This window comes from Tuber melanosporum (assembly GCF_000151645.1).
Source record: "Tuber melanosporum whole genome shotgun sequence assembly, scaffold_6, strain Mel28".
NCBI classification, from domain to species: domain Eukaryota; kingdom Fungi; phylum Ascomycota; class Pezizomycetes; order Pezizales; family Tuberaceae; genus Tuber; species Tuber melanosporum.
Window position 1 is genome coordinate 1,323,605 of NW_003299106.1, and position 19,216 is coordinate 1,342,820.

Sequence of the window (19,216 nt, forward strand, 5' to 3'; positions counted from 1 at the left end):
AAGGTTGAACAAGTACTTGGCATACAGGAGGAGCACATTCAGGCATATAACAACAATTGGGAAGCGGGTACAGTAGAGCTCACTAGTTAGGCATCTGAACAAAATTCTACACTAATTGTCCCGCAAGGTACAGGATGCTACACACTGGCCTTAGAGTCAAACTTGGAATGTGAAAATCTCTTGCAGCAGTCAAACACAACATTGATCAATAGTCAGCTGTCGTCAATTACTCAGTAGTTTGGAATATTGGAAGCAGATCTTGCAAGTCAAGATTCAGGTGTGCTGATTTTAAGACCCATGCTGGACATCCAAAAGAGCCCTTCTCTTTCCCATTGCCTCTCGCTTAGCGATAAGCAATCTCAAGAAGTGGAAGAAGTAGGAGTATAAATCAATCATCGTCAGCTGGACCAGGAGGGCTGTGGGCTAAATGTGAACATCAGCATGAGAAGCCAATCAGGGTTAAAGAGATATAGAGGGTACTGGTCACCATAATTAAGTCAATTTGTCTAACTGTGATGTGATATGACATGAAAACGAGGCAGGAATCCGGGTCATATGCCGCATAGAGTCAACAGAGAAAAGGCATCACGTGAATGTTGGTGTGATCAAGATGTGATAGGTAAACAATCTGGAGGAATATGGGACCATGATTCAGTATTGAGCTGATATAAGCACAGTGTCTGGTAGAATTCGAGGTGTACCAGAGTGCATCATAAGACTGTCGAGATGACCGAGTATCATCAGGCTGGAGTCACGATGTCAAGTAGAATCTGGAGGCGTCACATATCGAGGGTGAATATCTAGACATAGGGAGAAGCATGTAGAAGGAATTTGGATATAAAAGTCAGAGACAACACAATGCTAGGATGAAAGAAAAGAGCATTATGGTATCCAAATACTAGAGTACATAGATGAAGCAGTCCAGAGGCACTGGAGCGAGATGAAGGATGTCAGAATGTAGCAGGCAAGCGTGAGATTTTCGTGGGATACAACAGGTAAGAATGGCAGGTGGTGAGGATGATTGATACCAGGATCGGTTGTCGTCACAGTAGCAGATGTAAGGATCAAACATTGTTAAGGGACAACTGTCTTGCGTCTGATATTGTTAGGATGTACAGGACATAGAGGGCTGTGTCCAGATAGCATCAGGACACAGAATAGCGTACAAATGCAAATCAGGATGCGACGTCAGAGAGAGGTCCCGTCCAGGTTAACAGTTAACATCATGAGCATCTGGTGCATCTAACACACCAGACATACAGGACCCAAGAAATTATTTGTGCTGATGCAATTCTGTTCATGTCTAGCATGAATGAAACTAATCAAAGGTATCAAGCGATACACCTTGGTAAAACAACTTAAGTATTAAAATGATACTTTAACACAAAACATAAAACAAAACCAAGTATCAAACAATACTTAAAACAAACCAAGTATCAAAATAATACTAAAAACAAAACTTAAAACAAAACCAAGTATCAAATAATACTTAAAGTAAACCATGAACTAAAACAATAATTAAAACAAAACAAAAAACAAATCTAATAACCAAGTACCTGAACTGTTTACATAAAGGGTGTAAGCAAGGGTTACAGGAACATGGTTTATGGCCAAAAGGTAGATTGTGACTTGACTGTAAGAGCAGAAAATCTAAGAAGAACAAAAGCCACTCTTGTAATTCTTGTTGTGCAAGAAGGCTGTTCTCTGTACAGCCTGACTTTTTAGAGCAAAAGTCACACTTACAGGAAGAGAAGAAAAAATGTGGTTATCTTCGCTGATTCTTTCCCAAGTTTCATTGCGAGCTCAATTGGATAGAATACCAATGGCGAACAGCCAAGTGGATTACTAGCAAACATTGTCAATACACTTGGTCCTCATTGGTTAAGACTGTTCCCAATGCCTTGGAGGAAGTACCTCCACTTTTGCTTCTCAATTATTGGTGGAAGAGTACTTGAATACTAGATACTTACTATAATAGACTCTAGTATGAGACTAATCAATTTACCAATGTTGTACATAAAAGTCATTGTCGTGTTCCCTTAGCTTAAGCCACTTGTTAGATAGTTTCTGCATATACAAATATCTTTTTACAATTCAGAAGGTATAAACTTCTCTTACTATTTCATTCCGCATTTTTTCATTTTTGGCCTAGTGAACTGTAAAGTCTCAAATATTATTAGACATCCTCTTGGGCCATTCTAAGCACTGAAAACTACTGTGCATCTAGAATAGGCAAGTTGTGATTCTTTGGATATCGTTATAATAAATATCATTGCACTTTACTAATCATGCCTCGGCAACTCTTGGCTGAATCCCGATCGGCAGCAACGGAATTTCCGTTTCACCGGAGGTCCCGCCTTTAGGCACTTTTCACCGTATCATTGGGCTTCGCTCAACTATATTTATTTACACTTTTTGAATTGGGGGCTGAACGCGGAGGTGTCCCCTGTTCCGAACTACTTGGTCAATTTTGGCCATGGTATAGGTGTCCGGAACCATAACTCGCCCCGGCTCGTGTAGGCTGACTGGTGTGACTGTTTTCTCTTGGCATCATATAAGCCTGATCTGTCCCTTCCTTCCTTCCTTCCCCACACCTCTTCAACATCTTCCATTATTAAACCTTTCCCTGGGGCATCCGCTCCTACACTGCTCTCCAAGCTTATACTTCCCTCTCCTCAGCTCATTCCTTTACAAAGTCTAGAATCCACCACAAGCCGAAAATATTCCCCCTCATCCTCATTCTGTCGGACTGCACTCTCGACAGACCACCATGGACCACACTGTTTTCCCTTCCCCGAGGAACGCCCCTGATGTCAGTTGCAACAATGTAGCTAATAGCAACAACAATATCATCCCTATCGAAAAAATCACACACTGGCAAAATCAAGAAATCATGCATTGGAACTCCCCACTTGACCCGGGGAGAAGATATCTGGATGTGCGTACTGACAGCTTGGATGGCGTTGGAGATTGTCTTTTGGCAAACGAGTTCCGCGAGTTGAAGAATGGTAGACGCGGAGCAGATAATACTGTCCCACTCGCCCCCGGGAACCCCGGAGCGGGGAAGACGTATCTAGGGTAAGTACTCAGTTTGGCTAGGGGAAGCAGGAATTATTGCTGAGGGCCAGAAACATCAGTTCCTTAGTGATCGAAAGCCTGTGCCATGGACCCTGCCAGGAAGACATTGCAATCGCAATGTTTTACGGTGACTTTCACAACCAACAGGAGCAGACTGCTACCAAAGTCATGGGAGCCATCCTCAAGCAGCTGGTAGTTAGAGGGGAAGTTCTGAAGGCTGTGGGGACGGAGGCTGGCTGTCGAGGTCTGCCACTTTTAGTTGTGATGGAGATGTTGGAGCAGGAAGTTGCTACTTTACCCCAGGTCCTGATCTCTATCGATGCTTTGGATGAGTACCTTCCCAAGCATAGGCAGGAGCTTCGCGCATCACTGGGGGATATCCTTCCGGAATCGCGGAACCTCCCGATATTTGTCACTAGGAGGCCACAGATTGAGGGAGAAATTACAGGCTACTTCCCCACAAGTGTTACAGTATCCATCAGCCCGAAGATTCACTATGTGGCGCGGTGCCCAGGGAAGAGGTTGGAGGTGGATATCAAGCGCGGCATTATGTCTGATGGCTTACGAGAGGATGCCTCGACAATTACTCCTGAAACGGTCTCTAAAATGTGTTTGTGAGTATCTACAGTTTTCCTTCTGCTCATCATGATTTTGTCTTGACTAACTGTTGTCTCTAGATTCCTCCTTGTTTCGTTACACATCGTCGCAATACTGGGGGGGGTTACTGACTTTAATAGAGGACAAAAGTTGAACGCAAAAAGAAAGAGCAATTATTTGGGGGATGCATACGAGACAGTTATAGCACGAATTAAAGAGCAGAAGGGAAGTGGATCCAAACCCACAATAGAAACCCTGGTGTGGGTACCCAACTTGGAGCGACTGTTACACACTGCCCAGCTTTGTCATGCCTTATGGGTTAGCATAGGATCCCCGTATCTAAATAGAGACAGGGTTCCTACAATCCGAGCAACCCCCGCGCACTCTATGGGGCTTATCGTGGTTGAGACATCTTCATCTACCTTTCGGCTAGTCCATTTCAGCCTGCAGGAGTATATATTCGATAATCCATGCCTTTTCCAAAGCCCACTCGCCATGATCGCCGATGTTTGCTTGACTTGCCTGAATTTTCGCTGTCTTTGCGAACCTCCCCTAACTCTGAGCTCGACATCGTTGCCAACCCCCCTTGTGGGATATTTTTCCAACGGCTGGTGGAAGCATATAGGAGGGCAGAAAGCGGGGGGTGTGGGTCCCCTGGCACTGCAGATTTCGGTTGAATTCGAACAGCATTCATCATCCCGGCTGCTCTTCCAAGGTTACCGAAGGAATAAATATTGGTTAGATCTAGGTTTTGATAACATGGTTGTCTCTGGGAGTTTTACAGGGCTCCATGGAGCGGTAAGTTCCGTGATCGTGGAAGTCACCGCGTTATCGGCGATGAAGAAATGGGATATCAACGCAGCAGATACTACGGGTAAAACAGCACTTACTTGGGCAGTAATAGGAGGTTATGAGGATGTCGTGAAGGTACTACTACCGTGGAGGGATGTTGAGGCCGATGATGTGGATACAGAATACGGTGGGACGCCCCTATGGTGGGCTGCGAAGGATGGACATGAGGGAGTGGCCAAGTTGCTATTGGAGCGTGAAGATACCAATCCCAATGCACTAGACAAGGAATATGGCCGAGCGCCGCTCTCTTGGGATACAGAGAACGGGCATGAGGTAGTAGTAAAGATGGTGTTAGAACGAGAGGATACCAGCCCCAACACCGCGGATACCAAATTTGGACTGACAGCACACTTGTGGGCGGTGGGGAAGGGAAATGAGGAAGTTTCAAGGTTGCTATTGGAGCAGGAGGATGTCGATCCCAATGCGGAAGACACAGGATATGGCCGAACACCACTCTCGTGGGCGGCAGGGAACGGCCACCAGGGAGTTGTAAAATTGCTATTGGAGCGGGGGGATGTCGATCCCAACGCAGAAGACACAGAATATGGCCGAACACCACTCACGTGGGCAGCAGGGAATGGCCACCAGGGAGTTGTAAAATTGCTATTGGAGCGGGAGGATGTCGATCCCAACGCAGAAGATACAGAATATGGCCAAACACCACTCTCGTTGGCAGCAGAGTATGGCCACCAGGGAGTTGTAAAATTGCTATTGGAGCGGGAGGATGTCGATCCCAACGCAGAAGATACAGAATATGGCCAAACACCACTCTCGTTGGCAGCAGAGAATGGCCACCAGGGAGTTGTAAAATTGCTATTGGACCGGAAGGATGTCGATCCCAACACAGAAGACACAGAATATGGCCGAACGCCGCTCACGTGGGCAGCAGGGAATGGCCACCAGGGAGTTGTAAAATTGCTATTGGAGCGGGAGGATGTCGATCCCAACGCAGAAGACACAGAATATGGCCAAACACCACTCTCATTGGCAGCAGATAATGGCCACCAGGGAGTTGTAAAATTGCTATTGGACCGGAAAGATGTCGATCCCAACACAGAAGACACGAAATGTGGCCGAACACCACTCTTGTGGGCAGCAGAGAATGGCCACCAGGGAGTTGTAAAGTTGCTATTGGAGCGGGAGGATGTCGATCCGAACACCGCAGACACAATATTTAGTCGAACACCACTATTGTGGGCTTTGCGGAACGTCCATGAGGGAGTAGTTCGGTTTTTATTGGGGCGTGAGGACACGAATCCCAACATTGTAGACCCTTATTCTGGCCAAACACCACTCGTGTGGGCGGTTGAGAACGGCCACGAGGGAGTAGTAAAGTTGCTATTGGACCGGGAGGATGTCGATCCGAACACCGCAGACAGAATTTGGGGCCGGCCGCCACTCTGGTGGGCTGCCAATAGTGGGCACGAGGGAATAGTAATGTTGCTTTTGGGGCGAGAAGATATTGGTCCCAACACTGTAGACACCTCCTTTTGCGAAACGCCGCTCTGGAGAGCTGTAAGGGGAGGGCACGAGGCGGTAGCAAAATTGCTTTTAGGACGAGAGGACGTTAATCCAAACACCACGGATACACAATATGGCGCAACACCACTCTGGTGGGCTGCCTACAGTGGGTACGAGGGAGTGGTAAAGTTGTTGCTGGAGCGTGAGGACGTTAATCCCAACACTGCAGATCACGAACTTGGTCAATCGCCGCTCTTGCGCACTGTTATGAATGGGCATGAAGGAGTGGTAAAGATACTATTAGAACGAGCGGATGTCAATCCTAACATTGGATGCACAGATTATCGTGGAAGAACACCACTCACCTACGCGGCAGAAGGCGGACATGAAGGAATCATGCGGTTACTTTTAGGACGAGATGACATAAATCGAAATCCTCCAGACCCATGTGGCCGAACGCCGCTCTCGTGGGCTGCATCTCGTGGCCATGTGGGAGTAGTCCAATTGCTATTGGAGGATGAGGATAACAGTGGCAACACTGCAGAAGGGAGTGGTCACCGAGAGGCGTTAGAGGAGGCTCTGTCGAGTGGGCATGACACGGTGGTGGAGTTGCTATTGGAACGAGATCACCCCGGCCACAACACCGCATACAACGGATATGGGAAGACACCACTCTCCTGGGCTGCGGAGAACGGACACGAGGCGGCCGTCAAGTTACTACTAGAGCGACAGGATATCAACCCCAACGCTGTAGACACAATATTTGGCCGAACACCGCTCCTGCTAGCCGCAAAGAACAGGCATGAAATAGTAACAAAGCTACTTCTGGAACACGATGATATTGATCCAAACGCTCCAGACACTCTATGGGGCCAAACACCACTCTTGTGGGCCGCAGGGAACGGGGATGAGGGGATAGTAAAATTGCTTTTGGGATGCGAGGATATTAATCCCAACGCTGCAGATAGGAGATTCGGCCGAACACCCCTCTTGCGGGCTGCGCAGAGCGGTCATGAAGGAGTGGTGGGGTTGCTTTTAGGACGGGGGGACGTTAATCGCAACACTGTAGACACCAAATATGGCAAAACACCACTCTTGTGGGCTGCAGAGAACGAGCATAAAGGAGTAGTAAAGTTACTATTGGAGCGCGCGGACATCAACCCCAACACCCCCGAAACCGGATTTGGTTACACACCACTCAGCTGGGCTGCGATATGTAGACGGAAGTGGTTTGTAAAGTTGTTATTGGAGCGATGGGATATCAACCCCAACGCTACAAACACAAGTGATGGCACCACTGCTCTCTCGTGTGCTGCCAGGGAGGGTCGTGATAAAATAGTAAAGTTGCTATTGGAACGGGAAGATATCGATCCCAACATTGCAGACACAATATTTGGTCGAACACCATTAGCGTGGGCTGCCAATGAGGGACATGAGGGAGTAGTAAAGTTACTATTGGAAAGAGACGACGTCAATCCTGACATTCGAGACTTCTTTGGTGCAAAAGCATCGAAATTAGCAACTCGGGGTGGACATAAACGAATTCAGATTTTACTCGGCGCGCTGAACCTTCCCTCAGTGTCCTTGTGCACATCGATGACCTCTCACCAGTGCTGCTCCGGGGATCGGTCTGACTCACTTCAAACCCTGTGAGTCTATCCCGTCAGTTTACTTTTCGGAGCCAAAAATGCCCTCCCGCAATCGCTAGCCGTCTTTTAGAGCAGCCATTGACTCCTTCATTATTATTTTCGTTGAAAATCACAGGCAATCACAAGGTAGTGAAGGATATATTCTTTCGTGACTTCCCATTTTGGCACTCTTAGTCTTTGGTTTCCTTCATTTGTCACTTATTATGAATCCACCTGAGCTTGCGTGAGGGCCAGGCACGAGTATCCTCACTACCGGCCGGAAATCTTTGGGGGGGATAGTGGATGATGGATCGGAGTAATATAAGCAAACGGGACTGGAGCTCCGCTGTTAGCATATCATCTCCAGAAGGATTTCTTCCAGCAAACCATTTTTATACATTCTAGTTGTGCTCGTGGCCGGAGGAAGGAGATAAGGGAGAGAAAATTCCGAATTTGTTTCAAACCGGCCCCTACCGTGTCGCAAGCGAATTCACTGCATTATAATCTAGAGTATGAGCAATATGAATTTCACCCTTCTTCAGCATGTCACTTTTCTGACATCAAAGTGACTTTTAATGTGTTTCAGGGGGGCAAGTGTTCATCACTAAGCGATCAATAAATGCATAAAATAAAATGAAACATTATTTATGAGACCTTAACACCATTCCAGACTTACTAAATCTGATTTCTCCAGTTCCGTTTCTAAACTATGGCTGAGAGGTTTTTCATATTGATAATTCTCATTGATTTCATTGATTTCGTACGAGGCAGGTTCCTGTTACTAACGTCGATCACCGGGAAGTGACACAATACCCGGATGTGACACAAGCCGGAATCAGCCACAATGAGGCGTTCTGTGGATGTATAACCCCGCTCTCACATAGGCTAAGTGATCAACACAACTACAAACCCAATGGCACCACCAAAGACGTCTGATTCCGGATACAAGGAACGCCTACAGCAAGCAATGCGTAAGAGAATTAATTCGCCGGCCGGTCAGTTCCTTCAACCCAACCTAACAGACCGCAGGCACTCGCCCGCATCTCAGGCGGTAGCTGTCTGAACTCCATCTCAACATCCAACTGCCAACCTCAAATACCCACAATGTGGAGTTGTCCGGTCGATATTCGGCTTGAGAAAGAGATAGTCCGCAGTCCCCTGGAAACCTTTTTGCTCTGTCAAACAAGAGGTCCGCTATTGGATATGGGTACATACAATGATTGAAAGGCACCACCCAAAAAAAATGCATCCCCCGGCCCATTCAAGAACCTGGCATGCAGGCGCGCTGACTTGATGCGCCGCAGATCACCGGCTCATTTCAATCCCGCAGCACGAACCAATAAATGTCTAATTCCTGTATGGCGATAGCGGTACCTGGGTGGCGTGTCGGAATATGTGTCCCCTTCGTTTTTGATTTCCTTGTACCTTTTCCGCTCTTCAAAGTTGTCTGATCTTTCTTGAAACTCACTACTGTACTCTCCTTACTCTTGTTGAAACTGTCCTCTCCTTGCAGTTGAAACCTTCGCTCTCTTCTAGTGAGAGCAAATTTTCTCTACGCTTAGTGGGGTGAAAGTTTTCACCCACACTGGTACGGTATTGATGGAAGCAGGACTTCTCATAAAACACTTGCTTGTCTAGTTAGAAATCTATATGCGAATTTGAACGTCTCTTCTTTGCTCAACTGAATTGCCCAATTGAACTTTAACTATCTTCCCTTTCTATATACAATATTTCTCCCTTCCTTCGGCCTGTAAAATAACATGGCGATACCACATTCGACGATACCTGTTGTCCTGCTGACCCAAACCACTCCGACCCACCACAACCGCCAGGTACCTGCAGGCTAGTCAGTAACAATGTTTCGAACATGCAGGTCCAGGCAATTTGGGTGTTGGGCCCGAGCCAGCTTTTCCCTTACTCACCCTAGTTAGCGTCCTGAACTTGTCGATACTGAGATCCATGTGCTGAGCTTGAGTGGCTGCCTCCTTGTTTGGGCATGTATAATCACTCGTACCACATTTGGTTGAACGGTAAGAAGTTTCTGTTAAATCTCATAGTTCTGACTGGACGTCATTATTGCCGGGCTAAAGGGAACTCTCTTGCCAAACTTATGCTAACTTTGATGTCACGGAAATGAACTTGAATTTTTAGCCTGGCCGCGATTGATCTGTACAGTACCATCTGTTAGAAATGATCCGTGATAAGTCAAACACTACAAGCGATAGACGGTATAGATTATCTGCACAGCTGATTGCTGAGTACTGAGAGTGCAGAGGAGCTTTACTGAAAGCAAGAACCAGAGAGAGAAATAGAGATCAAACAAGAGTTGTATTAAGACCAATGTTGTTCTTGTTCGGATATTGAAAGGAGCTTGTTGAGAAGAGAGAAGAGAACTAGAAACGAAACAAAAGGAAAGAGTACAAGGAGAACAAGGGAGCTGCTTAACCACCGACATCCGGGTAATCCTCATGACTGAGCTTCCGCAAACAATCCATAATTTCCAACACCATCACGGCACAGCGTTGAACCATCGAACCGGATGAACACCCCGCGTCGATCCCGAATCAAACCCCTGGCTCAACAACGGCACGACAACTTCAGAAGGAGAACGCAGGGAAGGGGGGAAACACTTAGGAACAGGACAACGACCACGGTACGGTGGAACCTTGCGGCTGAGTTGCCCATCTTGGGGTCAACCCGGGTTAAGTTTGGGACGGGCGGCACCAGGATCCGCGCGGGGGTCGAGAGTTAATGGACAGGTTACTCGTCTCGCCCAAGGTTGGACTCGTGATCCTCTAAGATCCCAAAGTGTCTTTGGGGATAGCTGAGGATAAGGAATTACACTGTGCAACTGATGATATCTTCTAAACTAGAACCTAGATTTCCGTCCGCCCTCCTGGCTGCCCCCTATCTTCTCTAGCATTTTACCCGCTGTCTCGAGAGCTTTTGCCTAATCGCCCATCCCCTACTCCTACTCTCATCAACTAGTTTTTCTTTGAATATGTAATATTTCCTTTTTGGGGTAGGGCGGGTATGTTCCTTATTTCAGGCCGAATCAGGATATTTGTCTATACATATGATGGTTTCCTCTGGTTTTTGTCCTTTAGCAGAAGCCTGAAGTAGACCTCAAGTTACTGATATCGTTACCCCAAATGTGACACGTCTAATCACACAGTAGATTGAAAAGGTATTTCACCACCCACCCCCACCCGCTATTTAGCCTCCCAACCTTCCTCTTCTCGCACGGTAGCTCAACCAGTATCTTTTCCCACCAGGTTGAATCCCCACCAATATGTGCTACAGCCGTGGCACCCAAACCACCCGGTTCAAATAGGGTATCAGTGCGATTGCAGGAACATAGTGTCTGCAGTCACCACTCTGGATCAAATACCCCGAGAACGTATATCACTAGAAGCCTTGGGAGATAACGCGATGTGGGTGTGATGCTTTCAAGCAAGGTGTGGGGTAGTGGCTGGTTGCGGACATTCTACTATTAGGAACTCGATTTTGGCGAGTGCTTCCTACATATCTCCAATCCCGTTCTCATCATGAAACTAGCACTCCCAACTCGAATTTCTGTTTCCCCTAAGGGAACTATTGATTAGCTATAAAAAATCTTCGAGGCTCTCCCCGGCGATCCCGGATCTACACCGGGTACTCCTCCCCTGGCCGGCAAGCAGTCTTCGAGAACACACATACCTTGTGTCGAACACTAGCTCGGAATCGGGAGCCTAGTTGGGTCAGCCTCGAAGGGGAACCACCCCCGGACAAGCGGATAAAACCCGTGAACATGGATGCTGATTTCCACGGGCCAGGTGTAGATTTTCCGAATTATCCCGGCGCTTTCAAACTCAAACAGTAGTGCATACCATATGGCCAACTTTGGTAATGCAAGCGGAGATGCAAGGGTGCGTTATATTGGGCGACTTGGTTTGAATGGGACATTCGTGACAGTAGGGAAAAAAAGAATAAGCGATCCGACGCAACTGAATTTCTTCCCCTGCAATCCCTCCAATCACGCCCTATCACTCACTTCCTCCGTCAGCCACCCAAAACAGAAGTCAGACATAAACACGCAGAACAAAAAAAAAAAAAAAAAAAAGACGACGGGGGATATCCAAGGAGAGATCAGTCTATCCTCCTCCATATCTTCCGGTCCTAGTAGTAGCTCCCTATGACACCTAGAGATCCAAGATTATCACTTCTTTGTCTCCTTTCTCCTTTCTCCTCCCGTTTGAACCTGCCATGCAAGAACAGGTATATATGTCCGATCTGTTACCTGAGGAACTTCCCCCCACTCGGATACCACGAACCGCTCCAGCTGAATTATGGCGGGAAACATGGTATGCGATAGCTCACCACTTGTGGCCGAATTCCGATACATATTAAGTTACAGCGAGTGGAGGAACTGTAGGGGCCGTAGATCCAACAGTGCGCCTTCCTTCTCCCATACTTTTCAGGATATCTCCACAGGAAAAGCTGATAGGATGTCCTAAAAGGACAAGGGTTTTAACTTTGGGGCATACCTCCGAACAACACTTAGTATGATTGAATCATAATATTATTATTATTATTATGTTTTAATTCGGGACGATATTCACCAAAAGCCCGCCCCACAAATCATTTCCGCTTGCTAACTAGGCTTTTGGAAAAGAAGCTGTGCCCACGGTTCATTAGGGGTAGAAAGAAAAGATTTTTTTTTTCACGCTAGTACCCCCCCCGTTCTCGTTCAACTCATGCCGGCAATGTCTCAGCTAATCAGTATCATATGATACCTTGCCGTCCTAAATGGTTAGGTTATGCTAGCCAACTGCTGTAAAAGGCTCTGGGAGTGAACTTGTACATAGCTAAGATACCTCTACACCGGTTTTACCCGGAGTTGATGACGGGGCGGATGTCAGATGAACAAACCCTGGGGACCAGTAGTACCTCCGAACCCACCAACCCATCTCCGGAGCGTCCCAGCCAAGGTCTTTCTTTTCTTTCCCGGGAGTGCCATGGGGACTCGAGACGTCGGTTTATACCCTTCACGGCTGTAAGCCGGACGTCTATATCCTGAATTTCTAGAAGCGGCGCTATTACAAAACCGGCCAAGGCACTGACGGAAGTTAGTAGTGCTAGTGAGCATAGTTCAATGTTCTACGTGGGAATTGAAACCAGTCTTGTATGAATGCTACTGGGAAAAACAGGCCCGTATACCCCAGCCCATCTCTCAAACTATGATACCAATTTCATTGCTACACAAGTCCTCATCCTTCCAGAAAAAAAAAAAATCCCCCTTTCCAGTCCAGTCATTTCAATTCCTTGATCTATCACACACACCTGAACCCGCCCACACCCCAACGCTTCTCTATTCCCCGTGTCTTGTAGTGGGTAATCCCTAACCCCCCCGCCCATCCATTTCGACACCAACCAGCCAACGGTCCCAACATCCCTCCAGCGCCCTGCTCCAAACACACAAAAGTCACAAATCGAAGGTGCAACCCCCCCGCTGCGGGACCAATCCCCAGAAGAAGCTCAAGAGTTTCCCAGGACCTAATAGGCAGCACCGAGGAGCTTTTCTCAACATTAACGTGAAACACCGAGGAGTTCACTTTCCCATACGTACTGTGCCAGCTGAGCCACGATGGGTGGGGGTCTGTTCGTATCCGGCTCTCAAGGGAGTGAATGATAGGGTATAAATTAAATTTCGGTGTGACCTCGATTGCGAAAGGCTTCTGCCGTTTCGTTGGCTGGTCCGGTTGGGTGATTTTTGGCAGACGCCGGGGCTGGTAGGACACTTCTTCATTCGAGTGCAATGCCCTGCCGAATGTATCTTGTGCTTTACTCGTGATGTCCCTACGCTTGGGTTTGCATGTAGCGCCAAGATTGAATGCATTGGACCTGCTATTGATCAATACACTCATCCTAACTATAATACCAATCTGGCTTCTGGCTTCTGGCTAGGCGAGATGTATATTTCAGGGGAAAGGGAGTGAATCTCAAGCGCCATTTTTAACAACCCATCCAACTACTCAGATCCGGATCACAGTTCCTTATTTTTTGTGTTGTTGGGCTCTGTGCTATTGGTCCAAGATGCAGATGCAGGACAATGCGGACCCGGGCGCGTTCACAAACGTCGGAACATTGCTCGAGTACCAGCAGTTCGTGATTGGCATAAGCCTTCATCTGGATAAGCAGAGACTAAGGTCCCTTATAGGCCAACTAGATGATAAGCTTAATCCAACCTCACTTCGCACGGGGACTTGACCAGTTAATCCTTCGTCACACAATTCTTGGGCCTGTCGAATCAATTTAGGGCACTGGCATGCGCCCACAGCTCGATGCTTGCAGGGATGGAATTAACGGTATACAGCATTTATCGCCCAATCAAACGATTCTCGCATGCCACCATTCTCCATCCAGTGAAAAGGCTTGATACCACTACAAACTTGGGTTCATTGCAATTTGATTTTTGCCTAATCGAAACCGAAACAGTGAGAACGAAGAAAAATGGAAAAAACTCCTCCTACTCCATCCGATCCCCGCGTCTGCATGTCCTTCAAAGTCCTTAAGAAAAAACAGAAGAAAAAATTAAAGTTCCTCGTCCTTCTCCGTGTAAACCACAGTCCACTGACGGTCGACTGGGCCGGTGCTCAGCTCGCTCCACCTATCACAATCGTCGATTTCGGATTTTGAAAGGTCGCCGTACTCGGAATCCGTGACAGACTCGCCCCCTTCCGACTGGCGAGAAATGCTGATAATGCTCTCATCCAATTTATCCACCATAAGAGTGTTCGTATCATCCTCTATTTCCTCGTTAGACATCGTAGGAATCCTGGTTGGCGGAGGGGGGCATGGAGTTATAAAGTATTCTTCTTGGGTGTGTTTTCCATCTCCCACATCTGGCGAACCCGAGACACGGCTTGGCGGGGGTGGATGCGGTGTGTAATCCTGTTCCTCCACCCCACCACTGTATCCTTCATTTCTTCCATTGGCACTCCCGCCCCCATTATCGCTGCCAGAGGGCGGAGACGGAGAAGTATTCAGAGAACCGAGCGGGCATCCTCCATCCGACACCTTCCTCAACATCACGGCTGCCCAATCCAACTCCACGTTCGACTGCCAGGTATTGCTAAGAGAAGAACTCCTGCTCCTCTTATTCCACTTATCCTCCAACCGCTTCGTCAATTCGCTCGAGCACTTCTCCACCTTGTGAACCGCGTCGATAACGTACCAACCACCGAATTCCCATCTATCTCGCCCACCGGAAATCGCCACGGGCACTTGGCGGTAAAGCGGCACAGCGGTCGTCTGAAGGCTAGACAGCGGAACGTCGAAAAGTAGGTTTAGATGTGACTTCACAAATATTTCGCGTGGAAAGTCTGGGTGTGCGTTGTCGAAGACGAGGATCCGGGCGATCCCAGGGGGTGTAGTTGGAGTAGGAGATATTGTGCTGGAATCGTTCGAGTAGAACTCATCAAGTTGCGTCCGCGTATAAGTTTGCGAGGTTCGTGAAGTCCGCGAGGTACGGGGACGCCATGGGTGATTTATTGTTCCGCCTCCTCCGTCTGTTGGCATAAGTGAATGTGAGGGCGAGACCGCCAATGTAGACATCCTCTCTCTCTTTTTTTTTTTTATCCCGGGAGTTGATCCCCTAAGAGCGTCGGATATTTGGGTTTTTATTTTTTTTAAAAAATAGAAGAAAGGAGGAAGTGGAGTGGTTGGATGATTGAAAGGGAGGAGGGTGGAATACGAAAGCTTTTGTCAGAGCGTTGGTGTTCTGGACGTTACGAGAGTTGATTGATGGGAAGGATAAGCCGATGAGGTGCAGCCCGTGTCAGTTCGCTTGGCTACAGGCTTACAGCTATCATGCCTTTACTGGGTATCATTGTGGTTACACCAAAAGCATACTCGAGTAAACTCTCAATTGTCGCCCCGCGGCGCGATTTGGCAACCAGTCACTCTTGCTGCCTATCTCAAATTGCTCCTCTTGGAAGCGCAGATACCGATCTGGTGAGTTGTGCTTTGGTGCCCACAGCTGTTCCTGCTTATTCATTACCAAGCTGATCGGTCGCGGCATTGGATTTTGAACGAGACCTATGAGCCCAGTCATATCCACAATCATGCGCAGCCAATGAGCCTTTAAGGCTCGGATGAGGGATATTCTTGGAATCTTTGCATCTCCGGGATCATGCATTCGCTGAGCCTTCTCGTGATGTGCTTTACCGTCAGTGGGTAGTCGGAAGCGCTGATTCGACCCCGACTCTTCCGGTCGAGAATGCAATCCCTCGGACCTCACTTCCCGCTAACTTGGGCTAGAGCCCAATGGGGCGTACCGGTCCCAGGGGAGTTACGATAAGATAGCGGTACCAACATTAGTCACTGAGTTCCGACCAAAATATTCAATCTCCATCCTCCTATCGAGTGACCTCCGATGAGGGTTCTTTGTGGCCCAACATGGAGTCGCCGCAAGATGGTGGGTTTTTCCGCCAAATCGTATCCGAGCCGCACAAAGCTGAGTTAATGTGTATGCCCATCGGCATCATGGGAAAAGCACAACAAAACACCTGAGCCCTGAGATGAATGTTCGAGATTAGGGAGAGGTGAATCGGTTTATCATATCTCTGGCCATTTGTCTCTGCGACGGCAGGGGTGTGCGAAAGATAAGGGGGATGCCGGCCCGTCATATTTAAGTGACCTGCTCCACGGTGTAGCGAGCTATAGCAGGTTTGAGCGACACAATGATTTGAACTTTGGTCAAGATTGCAATGGTTCCTAGTGTTCGGATGTGTCTTTCTGTGAAGGGCCGCGGAATACGTCATGAGAGTGGGGCAGAAGGACAGGCATGATGGCGATGGCAAAACGAAGATGGTTGCCTACTCGAGCACAATCACAATCCCAACAATTATCTTTTTGACCGGCAATACACGGAGAATTTCATGTCTCCCCTGTCGGCTCCTGAGATACAGATGGCTGAGGAGGAGGGGTTGACCGGCTGCCTCACTCTTCCTTGGTGGTTATCAGCGTAGGTGTGGTCATATATCTACCGGTAATATTACGCTGATTATGGTCAGGAGTCTGCACGCCTACGAAATCTCGGCTATTGACACGAGTTCCTTATCAACCTCTGTCCCAAGCGCCGGCAGGGGGCGCACAGAATTCCCAGCGTCCTGCCGATCCAGGCGATAGATCGCGGATAACGGGTCCCCGGATGTGCCTAACAAGAAGAGAAAAGGTACTAAAGGGTTAGGTTATATAAAGCTTAGGAAATCTGCTTCATGCAGCCCTGACACCAACACCACTCTAGTACTGCGTAATCTTCGTCTACCATCGACCGGTCCCTTCTAATTTGCTCCTTTCGTATACGGTACTATCTAAATCCCGTATCTGCGGGGGGTCTTGGTGTCGGTAGGGGGCTATCGGTGAGAATGTAGGTCCATCCGCTTTACCGGGACAAAGAAAAGCAGGGGCTAATAGGGGTAGCCGAGATTCTATCGATGAGAACGCTGTCGTGCTGTACCGTATGTACGAGTATACGAGCCATTATACTCGGATGATCAGCAGTACGGCTAAGCCGGGGTACGTTAGGCGGAGTTGTATGATATCAACGGGAACGCGGTTGTGCTGGGGCGGTCAGAACTAGCGCGAGGTTTTACGAGCGGGAACGTCTGAGTACCAGCTATTGTATTAGGGCGGTTCAAAACCATGACGAAGAGGAGGTAGGTGAAGATCTGTGGATGAGATTCTACCTATTGTACCAGGTGTTGAGATAGCGCGGTTAAGAGCACGGTGTCAACTCCTACCAGCATACCGGTAATTGACCGGTGTTCGTTCGTGGCTGCTCTCTGTATCAGGGTTGGAGTCTTGTTGGCCCAGAAGTTGCTGTGCTGTGCCTTTGTAGCATTTTGAGATAGCATGGGAGGGCGGTGTCCGGCGATATGTGCCGACTATACCAGTGTTGATATCTACCCGGCGTAGTAGTAGCCCCACGATCCCGCCATGGCTAATTCTGGGCAGTGAGAGGTTGCTATTTGGCTGTCTCCGTTCGTAATTGATATATTAGGATTGATGGCCCTAGGTTCCTGGTGTGGCGGTAGACTTGGAGTTCTTTAATTTCCCAAAGAGCGACAGAGGAGAGCGTGATTTGGCCGTGCTTTTATATCATGTGCCGATTTCGTAAATTGGTGCCGGTAGCTGCAATATCTCATTACGACCCTTTGTGGTATCATACCCTCTCGCCCGCATTTGTCTGCTACATTAGGGTTGATATCTCTTCGGTGTATCATAGTATAATCAGCAATTTCACAATCCCCTCGTGGCCAATTTCAGCGGCACGGGAGAGCCGTGTTCTGCCATCTTCGTCTATTATGTTAGGGTTGACGTCTTTACAACCTAGTGGCAACCTCACTAGTTCTCCAAGACCTCCGAGAGTCATAAGGGGGAGGGCGCTCCTAGCGTGTCGATTCGCTACGTTGGGGTTGGCATCTTACCGATGAAGTAGCAAACTTCACTGTTACTTTATGGCCCTTTAGAGCAGCATGAGAGAGAAGTATCTGCCCCCTTTTGTCTGCTAAATTAAGGTTGACATATCGTCAGCAGAATAGTAGCTTCGCGATCCCCTCACGGCCATTTCCAGAATGACAGAGCGCTGTTCGGCCATCTTGTCTATGGTGTTGGGGTTCACTTCTTGCTGGCCGAGAGTGGCTTCACCATTTCCTCCCGTCTAGAGTGAGCAGCGTAAAAGAGGGGGGGTCCGGCCGTATACGTCTTTCCTATTGGTTTGACATCTCGTTGGTCTAGGAGTAATTTCACTGTTTCCTCATGTCCTAAGTGAGCAGCGTAGAATAAGTTAGGGGAGTTCGACCATATCCGTCCACCATATCAGGGTTGATATCATGCCGGCCTAGCAGCAGCCTCGCGGTCCGTTTACAGCCCATTGCCGCAGCATAAGACAGTGGTGTTCGGTCGTCTTGTTCTGCTGTGTCGGGATTGATGTCTTCATAGCTCAGTAGTATTTTTGCTGCCATCTCTTTCCCATCTCTAGCTGCGAAAGAATGTGGTGTTCCGCCATACCTACCCACTGTATGAGCATTGGCCTGTTTCTAGGCTAGAAGTAGATTTACTACCCCTCATACCCACTTCGGTCGGGATAGGAGAATCAAGCCTTCTAACCGGCTGGCCCGGGTTGTCCGTCCCATAAAATCTGTTTGATTCACATTATAGCTTCCCGGTTCTAGTAGTGCGATGGCAATCTCAGCGACGTCGAGGACTGCTTTGCAATACGATCCGGAAAATCCAGCTGCACTTTTCTCAGCTTCTCCCCAATCCCGGATTTCCCTCCCATTCTGGAATAAATTAAATACCAGGATTGAGGTAGACACATAGTTGTAGTAGTATCGAACCAGCAATTAAAAACAAGTCTTTTTTTACCGAGACTGCGATCCCTCTGCTGGCATGACCCCCCAGTGCAGGGGGGAATATTCGAGAAGGGGTAGTATTTTTGGGAGGCTAATCGTGGGCTTTGCAAAGAGCGGTGAAATGGTAGTGATAGGGTATCCATGATTCACGACAGTTGAAAATTTGAGACATTTTCCGCAACCGCTCCATGGGTATAATCG

The 19,216-nt window shown here is 48.0% G+C and overlaps 3 protein-coding genes; 2 read left to right on the forward strand and 1 right to left on the reverse strand.

Moving 5' to 3' along the window:
- Positions 1 to 14,023: 14,023 nt before the first annotated feature.
- GSTUM_00009697001 (uncharacterized protein) lies at positions 14,024 to 15,399 on the reverse strand. XM_002840856.2 has 1 exon: positions 14,024 to 15,399. The coding sequence occupies exon 1, from the start codon at positions 15,210 to 15,212 to the stop codon at positions 14,190 to 14,192; it is 1,023 nt and encodes a 340-aa protein (XP_002840902.1). The 5' UTR covers positions 15,213 to 15,399; the 3' UTR covers positions 14,024 to 14,189.
- A 1,138-nt stretch (positions 15,400 to 16,537) lies between these two features.
- On the forward strand, positions 16,538 to 17,400 carry GSTUM_00009698001 (uncharacterized protein; the record flags this gene model as incomplete). XM_002840857.2 has 3 exons in its annotated part: positions 16,538 to 16,623; positions 16,673 to 17,028; positions 17,082 to 17,400. 2 exons carry the CDS (start codon positions 16,538 to 16,540, stop codon positions 16,785 to 16,787), a joined length of 201 nt encoding a protein of 66 aa, XP_002840903.1. The 3' UTR covers positions 16,788 to 17,028; positions 17,082 to 17,400.
- Positions 17,401 to 17,761: 361 nt separating this feature from the next.
- Positions 17,762 to 18,420, forward strand: GSTUM_00009699001 (uncharacterized protein; the record flags this gene model as incomplete). XM_002840858.2 has 1 exon in its annotated part: positions 17,762 to 18,420. The coding sequence occupies one exon, from the start codon at positions 17,762 to 17,764 to the stop codon at positions 18,092 to 18,094; it is 333 nt and encodes a 110-aa protein (XP_002840904.1). The 3' UTR covers positions 18,095 to 18,420.
- Positions 18,421 to 19,216: the final 796 nt, after the last annotated feature.